This window comes from Caretta caretta, chromosome 8 (genome assembly GCF_965140235.1).
Source record: "Caretta caretta isolate rCarCar2 chromosome 8, rCarCar1.hap1, whole genome shotgun sequence".
Classification (NCBI taxonomy): Eukaryota; Metazoa; Chordata; order Testudines; family Cheloniidae; genus Caretta; species Caretta caretta.
This window is the reverse complement of record NC_134213.1, coordinates 20,460,903-20,486,833: the sequence shown is the minus strand read 5'-3', so window position 1 is coordinate 20,486,833 and position 25,931 is coordinate 20,460,903. Positions and strand designations below refer to the sequence as shown.

General features: G+C 46.4%; 1 protein-coding gene and 1 long non-coding RNA gene across 4 annotated transcripts in view; one reads left to right on the top strand and one right to left on the bottom strand.

Moving 5' to 3' along the window:
* LOC142072961 (uncharacterized) overlaps positions 1–20,844 on the top strand; it is a 151,306-nt gene extending 130,462 nt beyond the window's left edge. For both annotated transcript variants that reach the window (XR_012669587.1, XR_012669586.1), the window contains exon 5: positions 20,195–20,844. This is a non-coding gene — a long non-coding RNA (uncharacterized LOC142072961). The remainder of the gene's footprint in view (positions 1–20,194) is intronic.
* BOD1 (biorientation of chromosomes in cell division 1) overlaps positions 9,118–25,931 on the bottom strand; it is an 80,609-nt gene continuing 63,795 nt past the window's right edge. The window contains exon 4 of one of the 2 annotated variants that reach the window (XM_048861214.2): positions 9,118–9,210. In XM_048861214.2, coding sequence (XP_048717171.2) covers positions 9,141–9,210 — 70 coding nt within the window. In that variant the 3' untranslated portion in view covers positions 9,118–9,140. The remainder of the gene's footprint in view (positions 9,211–25,931) is intronic. The other variant, XM_048861215.2, reaches the window with a different exon arrangement.

The following is a 25,931-nucleotide window of genomic DNA, read 5'->3' as shown; positions in this document are numbered from 1 at the left end:
TACTGCTGTCGAAAAGCACTGAGTGACTGCCTTGAAGGCTGAAGTCCTCTGTCTGTCCTCAAGAGCAGGTACTGCCCAGAGATTGCTAGATTCCCCTGCCAGTGTCACTCCTCCATGACCTTGAGGGACCCCTTCATGGGAAGGAAGGTAATTCTGGCACCAGGCCCATTCAGCGCTTATGCTAGGTCCCCATCTTGAGGGTGCCTTTAAGAGGTGAAGATTCTGGGAATGATGATATCGTGGCTAATGTACAGGACTGGGAGTCAGGAGATGTGGGTTCTATTTCAGGCCCTTCATGCTCGCTGTGTGACCTTGGGCAAGTCTCTCTGCCTTAGTTTCCGCATTGAAATGGGGAATCTATGATGCTGCTTTGCCTCCCAGGCTTAATCCGTAAAACACCTGGAGATTCTAGGATGGGAAACCCTACAGGAAGTCCATTATGAATTTGGACTTGATACCACCAACTCATTTCATGTAGGTCATCAAACTGACAGGTAGGTAATCTTGGTAATAATCTGAGCCGCTAGCAACCTAGTAATGAGCGAGCTACAGACTCAGGGCTGGTTTGCATGTGAGATAGCTTTGGTAGGCTATTAGTTGTGAAAGATGTTCTTCCAACTCCTTCCTTGAATACTGCCTGCTGCTCAGTGCTAGTCCTTGCTGGGAACATGGAATCTCTGTTGATGCTTTTCAAGTAAATATCCCTTATATCAATTCTGTACATACCGTACATGGTAAGAAAACCTCTCCTATGTCCATATTTGAATGGTGCATGTAATTGCATTCTTGCTCTAGTCTTGGCATATGTTTATGTAAATGCTGCTCATGCACAGAAGATTTGCAGCCCCAGCACATGCTGCCTGTGAAAGTGTTCCCCGCAGCACACTCATCCCTTACTGGGAAATGATTCTCTTTTTGGACGGTTTGTGATGAGCACAGAAATGTAATCATTTGCGACGAGAGCAGACACAAGATCTTCTATAAAGCACTTGCTGTATGACTCAGGCAAGAATTACAACATGCTGTCTAGGAAGAATTCTAAAGCTCTTATAAAATGGAAAAATCTCAGTTATAACTTACCCAGAAGGCAGGAGATGACCTATTGGCCTGCATTATGGTTAGAAGAACAGCCACAGGACTATGCAGTTTAATACTCATCTCAAAGCCAAGCCTAAGTAGAGGTTGAAGATACAATCTGAATTAATGGTAACTAGACGTAGCAAGAGGCAGTGTGGGAACACTGGCTTTAGCAGCCTCAGATTAGGTTCCTGAGCAAAGGAATGAATTGCAAACCCGAAAGTTTTTCCTCCTTGTTGGTTAGAGAAGTCCAGCATTCAACATGTGACAGACAAAATGCTTAAATTACTGAATCATCATACAGAGCCTCCCTTCCAAGAATCTCAAAGCATTTACAAACCTAATTAGCGAAGTATTTATTTAGCACCTGTCCTCATAATAGATAGCTAATATATCTGTCAGCCTCCCTGGGAAGTAGATCAGTGTTATCCTTCGAGGTGAGGTGTGTTTTGGTGTTTGTTTGGAGTTTTGTTTTTTTTACTCTTGAGGATATTGCAACTCTGCAAAGTTAAAATGACTTGCCCAAGGTCTCAAAGCATGTTACTGTCTGAGTCCAGGAGGAGCCAGGTCTCCTGACTTTCAGTCACATACCCAACACAGTAGCCTATGCTGTCTTCAGTTACACACATGCATCAAACTGTAATTTTGTACAATTTTGTGCAGACTTTTGAACCCACTCAAACACTGGGTCGGGCTGACTAAACTAGTGATAGTGGACAATTGATATGATTCTGTTAAGCCTAGGGCTTGCTTGGGAACTATTCAAATTCCCTCCTTTACCTCCCCGTCCTTCCCCCATGAACATCTACCTAGTACAATGAAGTCAAGTCCTAGTTAACCATGTAAAACTCAGCAGTCATTTGGTAATGCTGCATGGACTTGGGATTTTTTCGTAGGACCTTATATACTACAACTGAAACTCTTCTTTACCAATATAATATGGGTAAAGTCCTTCCCCCCCCCCCCACCTTCATATAGAGATGGGCAGACTTAGAAATAACCAACTTAGCTATGGATGGGGGTTTCTTATTTGTAGGTGGGACAAAACAAAATACCTGCTGCTGTTAATCTTAATTATTGGGTAACCTTCAAAGTTGAGGCAAATCTAAGGTTTGCAACCTAAATCTAATATCTCCTCCTCCTCCTAGAAAGCTCCCACTGGAATAAGCAAGGCTTAGTTGTCCCAACTAAATTACAATTCTAGTAATTACAGTCTGACTTCCAAAACTTCCCCTGCATTACAGTTGGATTCAATATTCTTCTTCATAGCCTGTCCTGAAGTGTTGTGTTACTTGTAGTGTTTCTGTGCACCATGAAATAGCTGCTGGGTTTCACCCTAGAGGTTGGTGCATTTCAGTGGCGTATGAGGTAATTGCTATATACAGGCCAGATGCCTCCTTCAGCTGTGTGGCAGGAGAGCCAAAGGGGCATAGAAAGACCACATAACTAGTGGAAGGGAGGGCAGGGTCTGCACAGCTTGCTACCCTGTGCCCAAGAGCCTGCAGCAGTTCTGTGTAGACAGTGGGAAGAAGTCGCTGCTCTGTGCGGCATGTTCTACTCCAGTAATGGCAGAAATACAAGTAGGAAATCGGAACTCTCTTCTGTCCCACATACCATCTACCTACCCTTTGTAGGTTCAGAGCATGGGGCAGTTAATGACATTACATGTTCCTCAGGAGCCATGCTGTCAGTTGAGGGTGAGCAGTGTGGGGTGGGGATTGGAGTCTGATTTCCCTGCATAATTCTTGACCATGATATGCCCTCTCCATGAGGCTGGAAATTCTCACTCCCTTAGGGTCTTCCTTCCTCTAAAGGGTACACTGCTAAATTCATTCTGTGGAGATGCTAATACTGCTGGGTGAACTGATGTAGCCATAGAATATTAGCCCTACAGGCCTTTGACTGGGCACCAGGAAGATTCCTCCTGCCTCGGCTGTTTGGATTATGGTCAGTTAATGAGCATGGGGATCACATGGAGTGGGAAGGAGAATGGACAGATAACTCTGCAGCAGTAATTGTATCCACAGTTGGGTTTAACCCTAGCTTATGCTCATATTAGGAGAGTTGCAGTTTACAGCAGTTTGTCCAGAATGGAGTCAAGATCAAGTAACTCAACCAATACTCAGTAGCATACTGGGGATGTATAAAATACAGATTTTAATAGAACAGGACTCTCATGTTAAGAATTGTACCCAGAGCATTAACTGGCCTCTTTTTTTTTATTTGTGTATGTAAAATAATAACGTTGGCTGTAAATACTTTCTGGGAATAAACTGGGCGAGCTGTAAACTTCTGGTAATAACATAATTAGAGGTGTTTTGAATAATATTCTGTCTTTTTATTGCTATATTGCACAAAATAAGAGAACCAAGAGATGAATGAAAGGCATGGATTCTTTGGCGCTCACATTACTCAATGGAGGAGTGAGCAAATACACTCCGACTCAGTGATTTCTCACTTTGCTTTATGCAACTTAAAGAAGGGTTACCGGAGTAGAAGTAGGGAATTCTGTAGGTAAGGCCTTAGAGTTCTGACTTCTTTCCTTCTCATGAGGGTAACATTTAAGCCACTGATTGTAAAACATTGCTGTATTTGGAAAGCACCTCCAGATAAGTCATTACTGCAAAAGTAAGGCATCATAATTTAGAGTTTAACATAATGCTCACTGCTGGCAAATGTTATTCATCATGTGGTCCAGCATATGGTCACAGAGATGCAGATTCTGATCTCTGTAGTTTCAGTGAGAGTAGCTTTCATAGCTCAGAGGTGTTTCTATCTGGTTTTAGGTAAGCCCATTATGGAGATAGGTACAAGCTGCAAATCTCATTTCTGGATGTAGTTCTAAACTTTTCCAAACTTTGCGGGTATTGGGACCTGGGATTTTCACCACCTGACTTGAGCCCACTTATGCCAATGGCCAGTACAAAAGTTTTTTAATATTGCACTCAGGTTTGGCCTTGCGGACCTTCTGCAACAGTGGAGTTCCAGTGGGGCCAAAATCGTGTGAGCGCCATTATGACCCATGTGCATGGGGGGTTGCGGTGCTGCTCAGGTATGGCCCCACTGGCTCTCTGTCATGAGGGAGGGCCAAAACTGAGGGAGTGACGTTGAGTGGCCAGCACTGTTGCTCCTTGCTGCTCCCAATCATACGCGCCATGTGTACTGTGTGTGTGGCAGTGGGTGCTGCTGTTACACAGAGAGCCTGGCTATTTGGCACATGAGAAATGAGGTGTTTCCAGCATAGAAGGTGGCATGGGAGAAGATACAATAAAAGACAAGAGCCCGAGGATAAACTAGAAGTTAGGAGATAGCTTCAGGCAGGACAAATAGAGACAGGAGGAAAGAAGAGCAGAGAGGCAAGCAGGAGTGAGTTGAGCATTAATAGTTGAATCCACCTGACCCCATAAAAAAAATTTGACTTTGGGTTGGGTCACTGGCCAATACAAGCTCCAGATGTGTACAGCTGTCTATGTCCAATACGCCATTGCAGAAAAGAGCAGAGCGGAATCAGCCAGAGACTCCAGTTGGTAGAAGCAGAAGTAACCAAAGCAGGGACCTCTGGACAATTCAGAGAATTTTCTACAGTTTTGACAGGTCTTTTTCTGCTCTGTGCTCATTGGTGGTTTGCTCCAACCCTCTCTCTCCCCCTCACTCAGTCTCTTGCCCTCAGCTTCACTCCACCTCCCTGTCTTACTTTTTCCCCACCCCTTTCCCTCAGCCCTTTTCTGTCTCTCTTCTTTTTATTCTGCTTGTGTGCTATACCCCTTCTCTCACCCTGTGTCCATCTTGTCTATTTAGATTGTAAGCTCTTCAGGGCAGGGAACTCCTGTGCTTGTACAGTACCTAGCACAATGGGCCCCCATTCCTGGTTGGTCTTTAGGCCCTACCATAATAAATAAGATCAATAATACTAAAAAAGCTCCATGCTACTTAGTTTACTTCTGGTGGATTGGGAGACGGATCCCAATGAAACACTGGAATGCGTTGCCTAGGGAGGTGGTGGAATCTCCTTCCTTAGAAGTTTTTAAGGTCAGGCTTGACAAAGCCCTGGCTGGGATGATTTAATTGGGGATGGGTCCTGCTTTTGAGCAGGGGGTTGGACTAGATGACCTCCTGAGGTCCCTTCCAACCCTGATATTCTATGATTCTATGATCCATGAGAAAGAGAAATCCATACAGACTAAGTTAAAAAACTCAGGGTGGAAGAGCTATCTTGGGAAGATAAAATGTGGGCAAGCTTGTGTTGTGCCCAAAGGTGACAATAACCTGTGGTCCCAGTACTTAGTTTTCTAGCCAAACGGGGCCGGTCTCTTGTATTTGTTTGTGTAACCATATTGTGTATTTGGGTATGTTTGCTGCTGACCTGGAGTTTTGGGTGGGCTCTCGCTGGAAAAATATTTTATAGAGGTTATTTTCTTTTCTAATGGAAGGGGAGATGTAACTGTTCTAAGCGGAGGCAGTAGACATTGTTGAAGTCTTTTTTTTTTTTTTTTTTGGTCAAAACATTTTATCAACAAAAATGTCTCAGTCCACAGTGAAAAAGTTCATTTTACTTAAAATTTTCCAGTTCTTTTCTTGATTCTGCATCTACTACAGCAGTGGGAGTGGCATTGACTTATAGGAAGCAGGAGTGGGGCCTTTGAGAGAGAAGAGGTAGTATTTTTTTACATGTACCCTCTGTTATCTAGCATCTGTTTTCATTTCAATGTGTCTCCTCTCTGCATAGGTGAAGTTTCTGCTCTGTCATCAGACATTCTTCACTGTGGTTCTTCCTAATTTAATGTACATGGGCATCATTGCAGTTCCTGCTGCAGGAGAGATGCACAAGTAATCAAGGAAACTTTGCACCCTGATGGACTGGAGGAATGAGGGTACCTATGAATGCAGAAATGAAATAGTGAGGCAGCAGATGCTACTCAAATGATTGGTGGAACAAATATTGCCGGCAGTGAGTTTTGTTGTTGTTGTTTAGTAGAGTAATGAGTTGGGTCTGAACCAGACATCCAAATTCCCCCTCTGGTGGATGACGCATTTTCACAGCTGCCAAAGCACCTGTTGGTCATTGCATCAGCAAGTCTAGAATCAGTGCTCCATTGACAGAACTGCCACTCTTGGCAGGGCCAGTAGGCAGCAGGTTCCCCCACTAAGCAGCAAACTGACCCAGCTAGTAATGGCAGTTCCGGTCAGAGAAGCCCCGGTTCTAGGTCCGCTGATGCAGTGAAGAACTGGTGGTTTGGCAGCAATCTGAGCTATAGAGAGCTTTCAAAGTTCACAAAGAAAGGACGTGTAATGAACACAGGGAAGAGAACAGAAGCAAGAAAGAGCTAAGAGCGACCTAGATGCTTGTATATTTCACTTCCTCACAAATAAACCTGCATGATTCTCCAGGTCCTGGGAAGGATGGGGCGGCATCTTGAGTTGCATTCAGATGTAGCCAGAGTTGGCTTATCCTCTAAGTCAAGAGTGTAGGTTTCCTAATTGTCAGCTGTGTAGCCTGAACTTTGTACCGGATCTGGAAACAAAGCCATATCATTTCTTCTTTGTACAACTTCACCAGCATCCGTGAGGTTGGGGACTATAAGACTTTGTTTATAATTCATGAGGTATGACCAAGGCCCTTCAGTTTTGTTACTTGCCAATTTTTTTTCTCTGAAACATTCCCGGGTTTTGAGAGAGCTGGTATTCAGTTGTTACCTTTTTAACCTGAATTTTGACTTTTTGGGGGAATTTTTTGCAGAGGAAGCGGAGGGGGCTGCTCTGAAGGGTTGGGGTCAGGAGTGAGGCCAAACATTGACCCTCCACCTCACCCCCATACCTTGCCCATTGCCTTTTCATTTTGGTTTTTACTGTTTTTTTCCCCCCACCGGTTTTTTAAAGTTTAGAATAAACACTGGTCGATTCCTGAGAAACTTAAAAAAACAACCAAACAATGAAGGGACTTAGATATGACTGAATGCAGTTTACTCTTCCGTGGCTGTCAGTTCTGAAGTGCTGAGAGCAAAAGGCTAGAGAGGGGCCAAGGAAAGGTGTGCTGGGATCAGGACCTGGGTCAGATTTGTTAGAGGTCAGGTTCAAGGCTGAATCAAGTTTGGACTCAATGCTTCTGAAATCTTGCATGTGATTCCTGTTACAATCCAGCCTGGTATGGCAGCACTCTAGGCAGATCTGCTATTTGGGAAGAATTCTCATGAGAAATCAGTCGTCTCCAAAGCAGAAAATAGGCCTTTTCTAGTTTGGGATTTGATTTGCAACCACAGTGAGACGCTGGTTTGGATATGGGTATTCAAGCAGGTCCCCCCGAACACACACATGCATACACACACAATTTTTGTATTTGAGGTTCTGATTTTTGCACAAACAATAGAACAAGGCTTTACCAAAAAGGTGTTCTTCTGCAAAGTCACTTTTCAGCCTATAACTACATAATAATGAGGCTTATGGGATTTTAGTTGTGGGGGTAGTTTCATTTCCCCTCTTATGCCTCCCTCCAGGTATTACCTGCATTAGACAGGATGAATCAGAAGGTTCCCATTTAAAAAACAAACAACGAATTAGAGTTAATTTTGTACAAAGTGAAAATTCTTAGCTCAAAATTCTGGGTTTAACTAGTTACACAGTTATTTAGTTTGATCACTGAAGTAGGCAGTGTATTAAAAAGCCTTGTTTACATGAGTTTAAACCATCAGAGCTGTTTCAATTTCACTCAGTCATTCTCACGATAGATTGTATATTCAAGGGAAAATCCTCTCTGCAATACTGGGCATGCTGCACTCTTCTCAGACTGATGTTTATTAACTAATACAAAGTTACAAATGATGTACAAACACAGCTAAACAAAAGAGCCCAGTGTTGAGCCTAAATCAAGGTCCTAAATCATAAGCCGTGGTGTGACAAACTGCACAATGTTTGCCAGTACTTTTAAAATGGGGCTTTCTTGCCAGGCTGAGAATCCATAGAGCCTCGCCAAAGAAAACAGTGAGACAGAGCCAGGGTTCTCCCAAGTCTTGGCATGGAATCCACAATAGTAGCTTTGGCGGAGGTCCATAGAATTGAGCACATGCTCCATAAGGTCACTTCAGAACACCATAATTACTTGGTATTTACTTCAGTGGGTTTCACAGACAAAAATAAAAAGGACACCAGTACAATTTAGGGACTAGAATACATTCCCGGACCTCTACCATCTCTCTACCCTAATGATAGATAGGAGCCCTTACCTTAGTTACCACATGCTTTTGCGGGAGGCATTGGAGGTTCCCTTTTACCTGACCAAAGCAATTTAATAATAACAATAAATAATAATAATAATAATAATGAATAACTGGGGGGGACTTAGTTGCTCAGGGAATTGGGAATGGACTCCGGGTCATGGGTTGTGATCTAGCCCATGTCAGTAGTAAGTGAGTCACTGCCATCCGATGGCAGTTTGCTGACTTTTATGAAATAAACTGGTGGTCACAGCTCAGTTTGTAAGAAGCACAGCAGTCTCCTCGGAGAGATCAAGGACTGAATGTCCATGGGGACCAGAGGAGGCCCCTGTATCCTAGATCTGAAAAACTCAGAACTTTGTGAAGGACTTGGAAACCAAGCTCACTTCTAAATATTATGACCTTGTCTCTATAATGGACCCAGCTCCAGCCCTTCATACGAACATGGCCAAACTTCTGGTGGTTGGGTTTCAAAATCTGCATCCAGAGTTGCGTATCACAGCTTGGGCCCATCATAATGGGGAATGTTATCAGCTATCCCCATTAGAAAAAAATCCCTCCAGAGCCGGGTTGAGGCATGCCAGGAGGGTGGTGCTGAGGTTGCTTGCTCTGCCACTGTCCAGGCTGTGCCTGTTTTGTGCATAAGGAAAGGAATTCAGTCTCCAGGGCCCTCAACCTGGCACTGTCCACTCACACCAACATTCACTTTTACTATTTAAATTTTTGAAAAGAAATCACATCTGACTATTCAGCATTCTTATTTTACATTTTTATTGCTGTTTGCAAAACATGTCTAAGGCCCAGAGGAAACCTTGAGGCTTGACATCCTTAAAGTTTTAACACTTCATTGGATCTTCAGACATCAATAGCCAGCAAGCGCACGTGTTTCTGAGGCTCCAAATACAGCTTCTGCTCTGCCTCTGACCTCGTGAAGCAAAAGAGACAAGAAAAAATTAATTTGGGTCAATGCTGATTTGTTTGTTGTCAGTTATGTTTGGGGTTTGTGTGTTGACAGGAGAAAAGGAGGAAAAGCAGAGTCCCTGAAAAATGTCACATCTTAATTTTCTTGGGTTGGCAATGCACACATTCCACATACTCTGTAATGTGTAGCACTAATGAAGATAGAAGTGCAAAAACCTACCAAATCCAGTACATACCAGGCATAGCACAGCACACCTGTCTGAAATCTCATGAGCTAGACACAAAATCCAGTCAATGAGCCAGGATGCTCAAATATTTCTGGATGGTTAGGTTTTAGGCAAAGGTCTAGATCCACAGTAAAGCAAAATCAAACACATGCTTTCTAATGTATTTTGTACCAAAAACTTGCAGCGAACTTTATTAGATGGTTTTTAGAGAGAGGCTCAAGTGGCTAGATTTGAGGATAAGACCCAGCATGTGAAATGGACATTTTATTGTGGTGGTGGTTGTTCAGGGTCACTCCGTTTCTCTGTCTTTTACTGCCCCAATAGGCCTTCCATTATGGCCCCTCCAAGTGTTCTTTACACACACAAAATATGACCGGTCTTTACCCTGTGGAGCTAATGTTAGTAGTAGTGCTATGATAGTGATGAGAGAACCCCAAGGAGACCAAGGAATGAGTGTACTATCCCATTAAGGAACAGACTGCCACCTACAGCTGGAACAACCTGGGGTGTAATCAAGGAGGCCATACCAATGCCCAGTCCTAGGGCCTGGGCTATATAAACAGGAAGAGGAAGCTAAGGAGGAGAGAGGGGAGTATCTTTTGTGGTTACTGGGAGATGGAGGGCACAAGCATGCCCAAAGTTAAAGGCCTGCATCTGCAACTGAGGGGGAGGAGCCATCAAACCTGGGCCACAACTGAAGTCTTGGTACAAGAAATGAAAAAAAAACAGGGATGGGAGTGAAGTTTAAAGGTTAAAAATCAGGGATCCAGAGGGGTATGCCAAGCAGAGAATCCCAGAGAGCGCCTCTGCTCCTCAAAGGTGTCTAAGGCAGTGGTCCCTGAATTGTGGGCCGTGCCCCCTTAAGCGGACATGTAGTGGAGGAATGTTCAGAGAGGTGCAGCGGGATCTGGGCCAACCCCTTTGGGGCTGGGGAGGGAGTGCCACCCAGCCCCACTCTGCTCCCAACTCCACTGTGGCCCCGACCCCAGCTGCAGCTCTGGCCTGGCCCCCAGCCCTGACTGTGGCATTGGGTGGGAGGGGGCGCAGACAGATTCCATTATGGATAAGGAGGCGGCACCACAGAAAGTTTGGGGACCACTGGTCCAAGGAGTCAGTGGACACCACTCAGAGGAGCTGTACCTGGAGGCACGATCGGACAAGGTACTGGCAATAGTTGCAGAGCATGCCCCCCCCCCCCCGGCCCCCATCCAGCTTCCTCCTTGTGGTGTGATGGAGGGGAGTAGGAGCTATGCAGGCTGTAGCGGGTAGTGGTGGATTGCTCTGTCTCTAGGAGACTGACCTGACTAGAGACTTTGTGAAGTTTAAGTTTGAGAGCTGAACCACACCCTTACAAACTGCATATTGTAATTGTTCCTGTCCTGAAACCCTATTAAACAGGGACGTGCTACATGTTAGTATGTGTTGGTTTCTCCTTGCCCTGGGCTGCTACAGTGAACTTAGTGCTGCCCCAGTTGGGGGAAATTAAAGTGAGGCACAACAGTGCCACGCTGGGCCCGCAGGGGTGTGTGCAGGGACTGCCCGCCCCTTTCTACCCTCAATGACCTAGACCTACAAGCCTGGAGCAAGAGAGTGCTTGCCCACAGAGAGCTTACAGTCTAAACAGACAAACAGTTTTGTCAGCTCCCTTTGTATTAACCACTTACTACTGCCTAATTATTGTAACTTAGCCAGCATCTTATGTGCCTTGTGAGGAAGAATGGTCTAATCTAGGACTTGGAAGACCTGGGTTCAGGTCCCTTCTCTTCCACAGACTTCCTGTGACCTTGTGCAACTCAGCCTCTCTGGATGGGGGCTATGAAAGTAATTAGGTGTCTAAGTCCCAGTGTTGGCTCTACTGCGATCCACGAAACTCCCACTGAACTCTGTAGGTATGCAAACCTCTTGGGATGTGTTGGAGATAAATGTAATAAAGATTGTGAGGTGTTCAATATTCCTGTAATGGGGGGGGGGGAGGAGAGAGACATAAATAGCTTAGATTCCTGTGTCCTGTCCTTTAGCTTTTACTACTGGTATATTTTTACCCATGCTTGTTTCATGTTTCCCCCCAGCCCTTCACCCATTCATGCACTTTCTCCTTCCAGTCTGTCTGTCTGCTGTTTAGCCGTGTTCTGTATTTCATTGCTGCAGTGATCACCAGCTCCTCTCCCGCCCACTTCGGCAGGGGGGTTTGGAGGACCTCTCTCACTGACAGCGTTGCCAAACCCCAATGCTCAAAAAAATCGAGTCTGACCCAAAAACTCATGAGATTTATTAAAAAGAGATTAAATGTTTTTAGAGCTGTCTTCTGATTTTTAACTCCTCCTCCTCCTCCTGGCCCGTGTGTGTGTGGTTGAGACTACTAGTGTTGCCAATTTATGGTAAAAAGTGTGTATGTTTTTTGTTTTTTCCACCATGCCCCTACATCAATTAATTTTGTGCTCCAGCCCCCACGTGAACTCAGCCCACCAGCCACACAACACTTCTGACCCTTGCTCCCCACCCCCAACCTTACATCCCTGCTCCTCCGGCAGCGGTGGGTGTTCTTCACCTGCTGCCCCTGGCCCGAAGGGAGGGCAGCTCCAGGGGAGATCACAACATCATGTTCCCATAATCGTGAGAGCTGGCAATCTGGCATTGAAATCAATGGGACTTCTGCTTTTGACTTCAGTGGAATCAGGATCAGTCCTAGGACACCATGCCAAGCTAAAAAGAAATGTTCAGCAGTTCAGTTTATCCTCCTCCCACCCAGAGTCCTGTGGGTGACACTTTCCTCGCTCTACAATGAATACCAAAAGAGCACAGAAATGGTTAATCCGGCTTCTCTGGCCACACTGCTCTCTGCCTATCAGTTTTACATCCCTCCCAAATGTGACAACTGATAGGGTAGCTGTTGGTGGGAAACTGACAAAAGGATAAAGATGAGGAAAATAAGGAGAAGCATGAAATTGGTGTATGCTTCCATGTGACTGTAAGGGGAGAAATCAGCAGGTGTTTTCTGGGGGAGAACGGTTTGAACCAAACACCAAAAGCCCAATTTCTGTTGCTCAGGATTGTCTTTGCATAAGTCTCTTGTGTAGCCAGGTCTCTGCTCTCGCCTTCAGCTCAGTATGGCTGCTGAATAGATTCAGATATTTGCACATCTGTAAATAATGAACCATAGCAATTACATGTTCTTTCTAAAAGACAAAGTAGTATATTGAATGCTGTTGGCACAGGGAGAAAAGCCCAGCAGGATTTAGCTTAGGGCTGCTGATTTGAACCCTCTGCTCTGTTAAAGGGGCGTAGTTCCTGGAGTGTAGTTGCTTAAAATGTGTTGCTTCTGAGCTTTATGGTTCCATTGAACTGGCCATATCTTATCCTGAAAATGGCTCAGGCAAAACTCCTGTTAAAGTAAGGACTGATTAATGTTTGGAGGGTTTGCCCTTGTATATTTCCCAGATTATCTTTCAGTAATACGCGTCACACTTGTACCTATCACCCAGAGACCGCCAGATCGCAAATGGGGAAACCAAGGCACAGAGAGGCCAATCTTGGGTGAGACCACATGGCAGGTCAGTGTTAGAGCCAGGAATAGAGCCCAGCTCTCCTGATTCCTATCCCCATGCTTCAAACATGAGAGGTGGCTGCCACTTCACTTATGGTAAAAACAATACATTCTTAGGCGTGTGATCACTGACTGTTTTTACATTTACCCACCACCTTCATTTGTGGCTTGCAAGGAGCCACAGATGGTGATCTACAGTAATGGATTTTTAGAGATGAATAGGGTGAACATATTTCCCAAAGGGAAAACAGGACACTGCGTGGGGCTGGCCTGAACCTCCCTCCCACCCCTGTGAGGGCTGGCCCGAGCCGCTCGCCCAATTTCCCCCCCGCAGGGCTGATCCAAGCTGCTTGCCCAAGTCCCTCTCCCCACATGGGGGCAGGGGGCGGGAGGAAGGGCTCGGACGAGAGCAGCGACAACTAGATAGGGTGAGCATATTTCCCAAAGGGTGGGCCTGGCATTGCTGCTCACTCAAGTCCTGCCCCACCCCCCCACATGGGGCTGGCATTGCCACTCCCTCCCCCGCATGTTCTGCCACACCCAAAAAGTTGGCATTTGTCCCTTTTGCTCTTGCCAACTGATCAAGTTGACAAGAGCGAATGGGACAAATGCCCACTTTTGCCCCCCCAAAATGGGATGCCTGGGACAGGTCTTAAAAAAGGGACTGTCCCAGCCAAAATGGGATGTATGGTCACCCTAGAGATGAAGCCTGACTTATTACTTGCACATTTGCAACACTGAAGCTTGCCCATCCCAGGTCTTGTTTGTATCATGCATTTAAACCCTATTGCCATGGGCAAAACTGTTTTGGTGCAATGAGGTCATACACAGAACCATGCCAATGCTTAATAAACAATCAGAAAGGTGAAGGAGCGTTCAAAGTGTTATTTGTCCCTGCCGCTGCTGCTTGTGTCCTTTAACCCTCTGAGTACCCCACCATCTTATGCAAGTTTTGTTTTTTTGCATTCACTAGAGCATGTAATTGTCCCCTCAATAACTTGAACTACTTGGAATGTTCAAAGAGCATTGGGGGGCGGGAGGGTGGGTGAGGAGAAACCAAGCAGATAAGTGACCTATTTAGACAAGAAAAGGAGGACTTGTGGCACCTTAGAGACTAACAAATTTATTTGAGCATAAGGTTTCGTGAGCTACAGCTCACTTTCACTTTCTGTTTGGCTTGTGTAACCAGTTCTTATGTGGACATCTCTTAGTTCTGCGCCAATCTCTAGAAATGGTCAGCAAGACATAATCTTACTGCAGTTTGTTGGTCGTAAATTCTTGCATTATCTTCCTGGGCACAGAGGCTGCCCCAGTCAGAGTTAGAGCTCCAGGTAGAAGAAAATGAAATCAGTAGCTTTTATGCTTCCAGCCTGAAGTTATCCAGAGAGAGACTCCCAGTCCCTGGCTCTAACCTTGAGAGCTCAGAATGAGAAGCTCAGGAGACTGTATACCTGGGATCATCCAGGAAGATGAATTGGAGAGAGTGCTCAGGGTGCGATGGCACTGAACATATATATTCCCTCTCTTGCACACACTGCCCTTCCCCCCACCCCCCAGCCCACTTTATTAGCTGGACATCTTCACTGACAGCCCACAACATGAGCATGAGAGAACAAATCTTGCCCCTTCCTCACTGTAGCATTGCTGCTTCCACAACTGGCTTCCAAAAGGGGAATTTGCAACTGTTGCAGGGGTCATTGCAGTCCAAAGGCTGCAGAAGTGACTCTGCTTTTTACTCAGTGGACTTTGGGAGAGGATTTCCTCCCAACACTCAAAAAATCAATTGCAACTGAATATTATTCAGCTTGTGCACTGGGTCCAGGATTTACCCTTGTGTGAAGGGAATACTCAAAGCTGGATGGAGAAATATTGAACAACCAAGCAGTATCATGCAAGGGAAGTTCCGGCTCTGCTTACATTATGAAGGTCTTTGGATCCCTGGTTATTACCAGCTATGGCAAGTGGAGCAGAAACATGGGAATTAACAAGAGTCCAAACCAGAGTGTAAATGCTGAACAGAAAAGCTTGGAGCGGCAACCCGAAGAAGATCCAGGAAGAGAAGAAATGGGCAAAGGACATTTTGAAGATTATGAAGAAGCTCAAGTGGTAATGATACTAGTGGTGCTTATGGAAAAGAGACAGAACTAAGCCTTGTGCCTGAATACTTTAGGGTTGAGGTCTTTACAAATATGTGTAAGCGGGGGACTATTCCCGCTATTGTGGGGAACTTTCCTGGCTTCTGCACTACCCTGGTGAAGTGGGCTAGCAAAAGGATCTGAGTCCTCGCTCCCCCTTCCTTTACCCAGAGGCCTCCCTGCCCTCAAGGACTCCCCTTCCACTCTCCTGTCTGGCAGAGTCCTCGTAACCCCAACAAGGCCGGGCCCAGGATTCCTAGGGGGCTCAACCCCCAACCCTGCTGTGGTCACCTAGGACAGGGGCTAGGGTGTTCCCACTCTGGGGTACTCTCTTTGCACTGGGCACTTCTCTGACCCATTGATCATTACATACAATTTAAAGCAAATGCAAGTTATTTAATCAACAATTAATTTTAAAAAGAATAAGGAAAAATGGGAAAGGTTAAAGGAAACACATCACCCCACTCTGTGGCAGGGAACATCACAAACAGTGTCTCTGGAACATCAGGGCAGTTCACAGGCTGTTCCATGTAGGTCCCAGGCTTTCTTCTCAGGCCCTGGCTATGCTGCAGGGATGCTGTGGGTTGGACACTCGCTCTGGTGGTGGCCACACGCTCTCAGGCTCTCGGTGGCAGGGCCCTTCTTCCCAGAATCGTCCCCGCCCTGTCAGGATTACCAATCCCCCTCCGAGTCTGGCCTGCAGAGCCTCCTGGCTGAGGCATCTCCCTGTGCTGGGCCCGCTGCCCAGGGTCCCCCCTCGCTCTCCCCCAGCTGTTTACCACACCCAGCTCCGGACTGCTCCAGCCCCACTCTGCCTCAACACTGCTGCTGCTCTGCCTCCAGCCTCCTGGGCTGCTTCTCTGGCCCCAGTTCATAGAATATCAGGGTTGGAAGGGACCTCAGGAGGTCAACTTGTCCAACCCCCTGCTCGAAGCAGGACCAATCTACAATTTTTGCCCCAGATCCTTAAATGGGATTGAACTCACAACCCTGCATTTAGCAGACCAATGCTCAAACCACTGAGCTATCCCTCCCCAGCTCTCCTCCCAGGACAGGTCTGCTCTGCAGGCTGCTTCTGTGACTCTGCTCCCAGCACTGACCTGCTTCGTGGCCTGCTTTTCTGGCTGCAGCTCTCCTCCCAGCACAGGGTCTGCTCTCACTGGGCTGCTTTTCTGGCCCCTTTGGATCTGGCACAGCTCTGCTCCCCAGCTCAGCTTGGGCCCCTGCTTTCTCCTTAACTTGGCCCCACTCTGACCCAGGCAAATCCAGCTCACACGGAGGATGGGACCCCCCTGGCATCCAGACTCCCAGATTAGCCTGCCCGCCCTGTCATTCAGGCTGACCTGGAGCATTGGCCTCTCCCCATTGTTCCTGGGGACTGTCAGTCTCAGGGTCCTGATTTCCCATCGACCCTTCCCCCTTTTAGTACTGGGAGCTAGCCAACCAAAACACCCCCACTGAATGTTAGTAAGGGGGCAACAGTCCCCTTACATATGCTTCATGAGAAATGGTGAACACAACAAAGGCTGTCAGAGGAGGGGAAACGTTGTGCTAAAAGCCTCTGTTGGGCTAGCTTGGACACATTTGGCCCCAGACTCAGAATATCACTGAACTTATCAAATGCAGCTGTGGTTATAGTTGTTCTTGAGAGCAATCTTTGTTAGGGATCTCTAAAGCAGACATAATCTACACCTGCAAAAAGTGCATTCCCATTAGCCAAACTGTATGAAAGTCAACAGGAATCTTTCCATTGTTTTCAGTGTGCTTTGGATCAGGTCTATGGTGATTGGGATAAAGTGACACACTCTGTTTCTGTCCTCCCTCCTTCCCCCTTCTATATTTTCCCAAAATCCCATGAAGAGAAGACAATGGAAACTTAATTTTGAGTTGGTTCAGTTGCACTAAGCAAGAGCTCAGTGTTATCAGTATTGAATATCACAGGGCTCTCTACGCAGGCTGGAGGTTGGATTGCTGCAAAACCAAAATGGGGAGAGGGTTTTGTGAGATTTGTCAGTAGTTAGAGCTATTTACATTGCTTGTTAAACACTTGGGCCAGATTCATCCAAGAGAGAAATGGAAAGAACTTTGAAAGTATTAACAAATGTGTCTTCACCTGCTTTAGGATTTTAATTATGACAAAATTAATCAGGGCTGAATTTCTATTTATAGAAGCAGCTAACAAATCCTATGGCATGCTAGGGATCTGGATTCATCTAGTGAGTAGTTTAATATTACTACTTGAGTTGAGAATACCGAGTATGATTCCATGTGGACAAAACACTGCGCATATATAACTGAAAGGTTATGCATCCTTAACTATATAGGCAGCACCGGTAGCAAAGCCTAGTGTATGAAAAGATGGCCAATGTGCAAAACACAGCAAGTGTCCCTTTTTAATTTTTGCTAAATCAGTCTTGCTTTTGATGTATGGTTTGCATATCGTCAGCCCATAATGCTGTGTGATTCCAGACAGAGGATTTTGCCTTTATTTTAATTTTTTTACATTTTGGGTTAAAGCTGACTTGACAGGACACTTGGCTGTGTACTTTCCAGCTGAAGAGAGCAGGGCATAAGACTGCATAAGAACATGTGCTCTAAAAGAACTATTATCACTGCTCTCATTGCAATCACAGAGCTAGGCTTCTGCATGCTGCTTCACAGCTTCCAAACCCATAATTACTGGCTGCTGCCCACACTATGAACCTCTTTATTGAGTCTTCAGAGTCATTAAGAATTTGTAGGGGATTTATGGGAGCTCAGTTCATATTGCCTGTTTATTTACATAGCCAAGGTATGGCCAAAATGTAGCCTGCAGAGTTCTGCAGTGAAGCCCACTCTTGCCCACGTTCACGATGCAGGTGAGACTGAGTGGAGACAGCTTTCAGCATGCAATGTGACATCTTCCGTGGAGTTCTCTGGAGTACTGCACTAGTTTCTGTGTGTCATGCCTCTTATCTGAATCAAAGATGAAGGGATAATTTGGGGGAAATTAACTGTGGCCCTGGGGCTCCTGGTGGAGTCAGGGCAGGCAGGTGCTGGGCAAAATCTGAGATTCCCTGATGGAGACAACAGGTTAGATCAGGCAGATCCTGGAAGCTTAAGTGATTAACTCAGGGAGCACTTTCAGTGACTTCAGTGGGAGAATGGACTGAAATCAGACTGGGCAGGGCTTTTGGAACTGGTCTCGTGTGTTAATTAAATATTTTTTTCCTAGTAACTTTGCTCCTGGAGCGTGAGGGGGAGTTCTGAAACTGTGAAATAGTAGGAGCCAGATGAGATGCTGCTTGTTTGACAAGTATGAGTATTCAGCAAGATAGCTCACAGATGCACATTTTGACCTAAACAAACAAATCAAATGCTTCTATTTTCAGATAAAATTCACACTGTGTTATGCAAGCACGCTGGGGTGTGATGACCCTACTCTCCAACTTCCTGCCTAACGTGGCTTGCATAGTAAGCACACTTAATGGTGCCGCCATTCTGAACAGTTGGATCAATAAAGGCAGCAGTCCTGAATGACTGCCTCCAGAACACACTTTTAATGGGGGGGGGGGAGGAAGAGTCTGGAGAGAAAATAAGCCCTGGTCTACACTAGGAATTGAGGTCGAATTTAGCAGCATTAAATCGATTTAACCCTGCACCCGTCCACACGACAAAGCCCTTTTTTTCGACTTAAAGGGCTCTTAAAATAGATTTCCTTACTCCACCCCCGACAAGGGGATTAGCGCTGAAATCGGCCTTGCTGGGTCGAATTTGGGGTACTGTGGACACAATTAGACAGTATTGGCCTCCGTGAGCTATCCCAGAGTGCTCCATTGTGACTGCTCTGGACAGCACTCTCAACTCAGATGCACTGGCCAGGTAGACAGGAAAAGGCCTGCGAACTCTTGAATTTCAATTTCCTATTTGGCCAGCGTGGCAAGCTGCAGCTGACCATGCAGAGCTCATCAGCAGAGGTGACCATGATGGAGTCCCAGAATCGCAAAAGAGCTCCAGCATGGACCGAATGGGAGGAACGGGATCTGATCGCTGTATGGGGAGAGGAACCCGTGCTATCAGAACTATGTTCCAGTTTTCGAAATACCAAAACATTTGTCAAAATCTCCCAGGGCATGAAGGACAGAGGCCATAACAGGGACCCGAAGCAGTGCTGCACGAAACTTAAGGAGCTGAGGCAAGCCTACCAGAGAAGCGAACAGTCAGAGCCCAAAACATGCCACGTCTATGATGAGCTGCATGCCATTTTAGGGGGTTTCAGCTACCACTACCCCAGCCATGTTGTTTGACTCCTTCAATGGAGATGGAGGCAACACGGAAGTAAGTTTTGGGGATTAGGAAGATGATGATGATGATGATGATGAGGTTGTAGATAGCTCACAGCAAGCAAGCGGAGAAACTGGTTTTCCCGACAGCCAGGAACTGTTTCTCACCCTGGACCTGGAGCCAGGACCCCCTGAACCCACTCAAGGCTGCCTCCCGGACCCGCCAGGTGGAGAAGGGACCTCTGGTGAGTGTACCTTTTAAAATAGTATACATGGTTGAAAAGCAAGCATGTTTAATGATTAATTTGCCCTGGCATTCGCGGCTCTCCTGGATGTACTCCCAAAGCCTTTGCAAAAGGTTTCTGGGGAGGGCAGCCTTATTCCATCCACCATGGTAGGACACTTTACCACTCCAGGCCAGTAGCACGTACTCGGGAATCATTGTAGAACAAAGCACTGCAGTGTATGTTTGCTGGCGTTCAAACAACATCCATTCTTTATCTCTCTGTGTTATCCTCAGGAGAGTGATATCATTCATGGTCACCTGGTTGAAATAGGGTGCTATTCTTAAGGGGTGCCCATTCCTGCTGGGCTGTTTGCCTGTGGCTGAACAGAAATGTTCCCCGCTGTTAGCCACGGGGAGGGGGGAGTGAGGAGGGGCTAGCCACGCGCTGGGGGGAGGCAAAATGCGACCTTGGAACGAAAGCACATGTGCTATGTATGTAATGTTAACAGCAAGGTTTACCGTGAAAGAGTGTACCCATTGTTCTATAAAATGTGTCTTTTTAAATACCACTGTCCCTTTTTTTTTCTCCACCAGCTGCATGTGTTTCAAGGATCACAGGATCTTCTCCTTCACAGAGGCTAGCGAAGATCAGAAGGCGAAAAAAATGCACTCGCAATGAAATGTTCTCTGAGCTCATGCTGTCCTCCCACCCTGACAGAGCACAGACGAATGCAAGGAGGCAGACAATGTCAGAATGCAGGAAAGCACAAAATGACCGGGAGGAGAGGTGGCGGGCTGAAGAGAGTAAGTGGCAGGCTGAAGAGAGGGCTGAAGCTGAAAGGTGGCGGCAGCGTGATGAGAGGAGGCAGGATTCAATGCTGAGGCTGCTGGAGGATCAAACTAATATGCTGCAGCGTATGGTTGAGCTGCAGGAAAGGCAGCAGGCGCACAGACTGCCGATACAGTCCCTGTGTAACCAACCACTCTCCTCCCCAAGTTCCATAGCCTCCTCACCCAGATGCCCAAGAACGTGGTGGGGGGGCCTCCGGCCACCCAGCCACTCCACCCCAGAGAATTGCCCAAGCAACAGAAGGCTGGCATTCAATAAGTTTTAAAGTGTTAAACTTTTAAAGTGCTGTGTGGCCTTGTCCTTCCCTCCTCCACCACCCCTCCTGGTGCTTCTCTCCTCCACCACCCCTCCTGGGCTACCTTGGTAGTTATCCCCCTATTTGTGTGATGAATGAATAAAGAATGCATTAATGTGAAGCAACAATGACTTTATTGCCTCTGCAAGCAGTGATTGAAGGGAGGAGGGGAGGGTTGTTAGCTTACAGGGAAGTAGCGTGAACCAAGCGGCGGGGGGTTTCATCAAGGAGAAACAAACAGAACTTTCACACCATAGCCTGGCCAGTCATGAAACTGGTTTTCAAAGCTTCTCTGATGCGCAGCGTGCCCTCCTGTGCTCTTCTAACTGCCCTGGTGTCTGGCTGTGCGTAACCAGCAGCCAGGCGATTTGCCTCAACCTCTCACCCCGCCATAAATGTCTCCCCCTTACTCTCACAGATATTGTGGAGCGCACAGCAAGCAGTAATAACAGTGGGAATATTGGTTTCACTGAGGTCTAACCAAGTCAGTAAACTGCACCAGCGCACTTTTAAACGTCCAAATGCACATTCTACCACCATTCTGCACTTGCTCAGCCTGTAGTTGAACAGCTCCTGATTACTGTCCAGGCTGCCTGTGTATGGCTTCATGAGCCATGGCATTAAGGGGTAGACTGGGTCCCCAAGGATAACTATAGGCATTTCAACATCCCCAACGGTTATTTTCTGGTCTGGGAATAAAGTCCCTTCCTGCAGCTTTTGAAACAGACCAGAGTTCCTGAAGATGCGAGCGTCATGTACCTTTCCCGGCCATCCCACGTTGATGTTGGTGAAACATGCCTTGTGATCCACCAGTGCTTGCAGCACTATTGAAAAGTACCCCTTGCGGTTTATGTACTCGCCGGCTTGGTGCTCCGGTGCCAAGATAGGATATGGGTTCCATCTATGGCCCCACCACAGTTAGGGAATCCCATTGCAGCAAAGCCATCCACAATGACCTGCACATTTCCCAGGGTCACGACCCTTGATATCAGCAGATCTTTGATTGCGTTGGCTACTTGCATCACAGCAGCCCCCACAGTAGATTTGCCCACTCCAAATTGATTCCCGACTGACCAGTAGCTGTCTGGCATTGCAAGCTTCTACAGGGCTATTGCCACTCGCTTCTCAACTGTGAGGGCTGCTCTCATCTTGGTATTATTGCACCTCAGAGCAGGGGAAAGCAAGTCACAAAGTTCCATGAAAGTGCCCTTACGCATGCGAAAGTTTTGCAGCCACTGGGAATTGTCCCAGACCCGCAACACTATGCGGTCCCAACAGTCTGTGCTTGTTTCCCGAGCCCAGAATCGGCGTTCCACCACATGAACCTGCCCCATTAGCACCATGATGCCCACATTGCCAGGGCCCCTGCTTTGACAGAAGTCTGTGTCCATGTCCTCATCACTCTCGTCACCACGCTGACGTCGCCTACTCGCCCGGTTTCGCTTTGCCAGGTTCTGGTGCTGCATATACTGCTGGATAATGGGCGTGATGTTTAATGTGCTCCTAATTGCCAAAGTGATCTGAGCGGGCTCCATGCTTGCCGTGGTATGGCGTCTGCACAGAAAAAAGGCGCGAAACGATTGTCTGCTGTTGCCCTGATGGAGGGAGGGGCGACTGACGACATGGCTTACAGGGTTGGCTTACAGGGAATTAAAATCAACAAAGGGGGTGGCTTTGCGAGAAACTGAATGGCCCCCTCAAGGATAGAACTCAAAACCTCAAGGATAGAACTCAAAACTAGGTTTAGCAGGCTGTTGATTTCACGGAGGGAGGGAGGGAGGAGAAAATGAATACAAAACAAATCTGGTCTATTTCTTGTTTTGAGCCACTTCATCTATCTTTATACATCTTGCTGGCAGCAGACTGTGCAGTACTACTGCTGGCCGTTGTCATGTCCCGGGTGCTCGGCAGAAGACGGTGCAGTATGACTACTGGCCATCATCTTCTGCTAGCTGCTGATTAAAAGACAGTGCACTGCCGGTAGGACTCAATCGCCGTCAGATGAAACTTAAAAGGGAAATGACCTGGCTGAGTCACTCCCATGTTTGCCCAGGCGCCCCTGACCTCATCGAGGTCGGTTAAAAGAGCACCCAGGACTACGTTGACGACGACTACCAGTCATACTACACTGTCTGCTGCGAAAAGGCAATAAACTGCTGCTGTGTAGCAATGCAGTACCACGTCTGCCAGCACCCAGGAGACATACGGTGATGGTTAGCTGAGCGGGCTCCATGCTTGCCGTGGTATGGCGTCTGCACAGGTAACTCAAGAAAAAAGGCGCAAAACGATTGTCTGCCCTTGCTTTCGCGGAGGGAGGGAGGGAAAGGGGGCCTGACGATATGTACCCAGAACCACCCGCGACAATGTTTTAGCCCCGTCAGGCACTGGGATTTCTACCCAGAATTCAAATGGACAGCGGAGACTGCGGGAACTGTGGGATAGCTACCCACAGTGCAACGCTCCGGAAGTCGACGGTTGCCTCGGTACTGTGGACGCACTCTGCTGACTAAATGCACTTAGAGCATTTGTGTGGACACACACACAATCGACTGTATAAAACTGCTTTCTACAAAACCGACTTCTATAAATTCGACCTAATTTCATAGTGTAGACATATCCTAAGGGACATAGTACCACTGACACCAAAGGGAGATCTCCTCTATCTCTAGTGGTAGAGATCTGTGGTTTTTAAAGCTGAAGACTAGGGTCTCAGCTGTCAGTGTGTCTCTTTGGTCTGTAGTGGATACAGTTGTTACAGCATTATGGAGGGAATTACTGTAAAGCTGCTTACTATTACTCTGAATATAGGTTCTCTCTATAATAACATATTACACAAATTCTAGAAATTTTTTTTATTGTAACTAGCTTGATTCTTTCTATTCCTGTTTAATACTGTCAGCTATATTTTCAGTTATAGTTTGATGGCTGCACCCACAAAAATGTTATGGCCCTTCAAATCCTGCTTTTCTGCAAACAAGCTAGGCAATTATATGCCCAACTGCCTGTTTCTGGGTGCAATTACCCAGTACACATGTGCTAATAATAATTATACTTAGCAACCTATAGTATATAGTGTTCATCTTCATTGTGCTTTACAAACCAACACCAATGTAAGGGAGGTTAGTAAGTATTGGTAGGGGAAATGAAGCGTAAGGCCACAAAGTAAGTGCCAGAGCAGGATTAAAAATCAGGAGCTCCTGAGTCCCAGACCTTTACTCAGGCCACTAGTCTCTCCCTTTCTCAAATGCCTATTTGCATACTCCAGTATTCGGTTGAATGGCTTTGCTAGAAGAAAAGCTGGGTCTGTCTTGGCTATTTGCCTTAAAGAGCTCTCTGGTAGGAAAAGGTGAAATATACCATATGAGTCAATTTCTGGATTTGCAGTATGACCAGTTATGGCCAGATTTTTATTTTCAGAGTTGGGGGCAGAAAGAAAAAGGTAAATTTCAATTAATCTGAAGGCATATTATGTTGATTCACAGCCTGTGCAATCATTATGCATCATCCTGGTGCCTCCTCTGGCTTCTTGAATGGAACATGCCTTTAGGAACTTGATCATCCCCAAAAGACCACCCAAATCCCTCTGTTAGCCTGGGAGTTACCTCTGTGTGCAGACGAGAAGGGAGGCTGGGCCACAGAACTGCCTCAATTATATACTTGGGTTATACTGATATACTTGGGTTTATTCATCAAGCAAATCTAATGGAACTGGCCTGCGATGAATGGCTGGTCTGTGTGACGCTCAAACAAATTGGTTAGTCTCTAAGGTGCCACAAATGCTCAAATAAATTGGTTAGTCTCTAAGGTGCCACAAGTACTCCTTTTCTTTTTGCGAATACAGACTAACACGGCTGTTACTCTGAAACCAGTTTCTTTTCAGATGTTCATCACTTATTTACATGAGATGATGATTAACATCTGCATTTGGGGCTTGTTGCAGCTGTGGTCATCATGCTCTGTGCCTGGCTAGAGGGTGCTTGTTGGAAACATATTTCATCATACTGAGTTGGCTTGCACTTGCGGGCCTCCCTGGGAATATAGAACATTGTCCATACAGCTGTGAGAAAAGCAGCCACTGTTGCCCTTTTTCTGTCAGGGGTGGCTGGGAATGCAGGGGTTTGCTGGGATATGAAGTGAGTAAGGCCTTCAGGGTTTGGACTGTGGAAAGGAGGTGGTTCTTTTTAATCTTGCTTATCTGATCCCTCCAAAGGATCAGGCCCAGATCCTCAGCTGGTATACACTGAATGGAGATACCTTGACTGACACCAGCTAAGGATCTGGCCCTTTGTTTTTAAATGGTATTTAAAATTCCAGTATGCCAAGCAGATTGTGAAATCTATTTGATATCCTGGAAATATCCATCCAGATTTGAAATTCCAAGTGGAAAGAATAACTCCAACAACTACAATAAAAAAATGTTAAATCTTCAATCTGGCAACAGCTTGAGTGGGCTTCCCCACCTCCTCCCTGCAGGGCCCCCGGGTAACATGTGGCTCAATAATAAACACACAACCCCGTTCTGTGAGGAAATTTACAGTTTATACTTGACAGTGACCATCCATTATGGTTTAGTGCAGCTGTTCATGTGAAGACAGCTTTAAACTCTTCCAGAAATTGTTCACATTCATCGGCAGCCATTCCTCCGCTGCCTTCTCACTGGAGCCTGAGAATGGGAGAGGCACCCTCTGTGACCTGCCTTTATTCCCCTGGCAAGTGTAACACACTGCTATCGCTTGGGCTTTTCTTGTGGCCATGGATGCTGAGCGCTCCCCTCGCAAAATCTCCTCTTTATCCTGGTGTCAGTTATTTTTTTAAAATAGAACACCAGACATCTCCTTTCTCTGGTTTCTAAATGACACAAGCTGTGCCCACGGCATACACACCTCTTGCACATATACACGCATACAACAGCCCCCCCCCCATGAAACACCAACCATACATGGCACACTTCACTATTCTGCACCAACATTATGTTAGACCCTGGCCGTCTACTGTACAATGTGCCTATGCTATATAACAGACTGTGAGCTCCTGGGTCAGTGCCTATCTTCTTAAATGTGCCAGGCACTTGTAAATAATAATATGCACACGCACACATGAATGCAGACACACTTGCTCATATATTTAAATATGTACATTATCTCTCTTCCCTCTTCCTTGTAGTTTGCTCCCTACTTGTCCCTTCA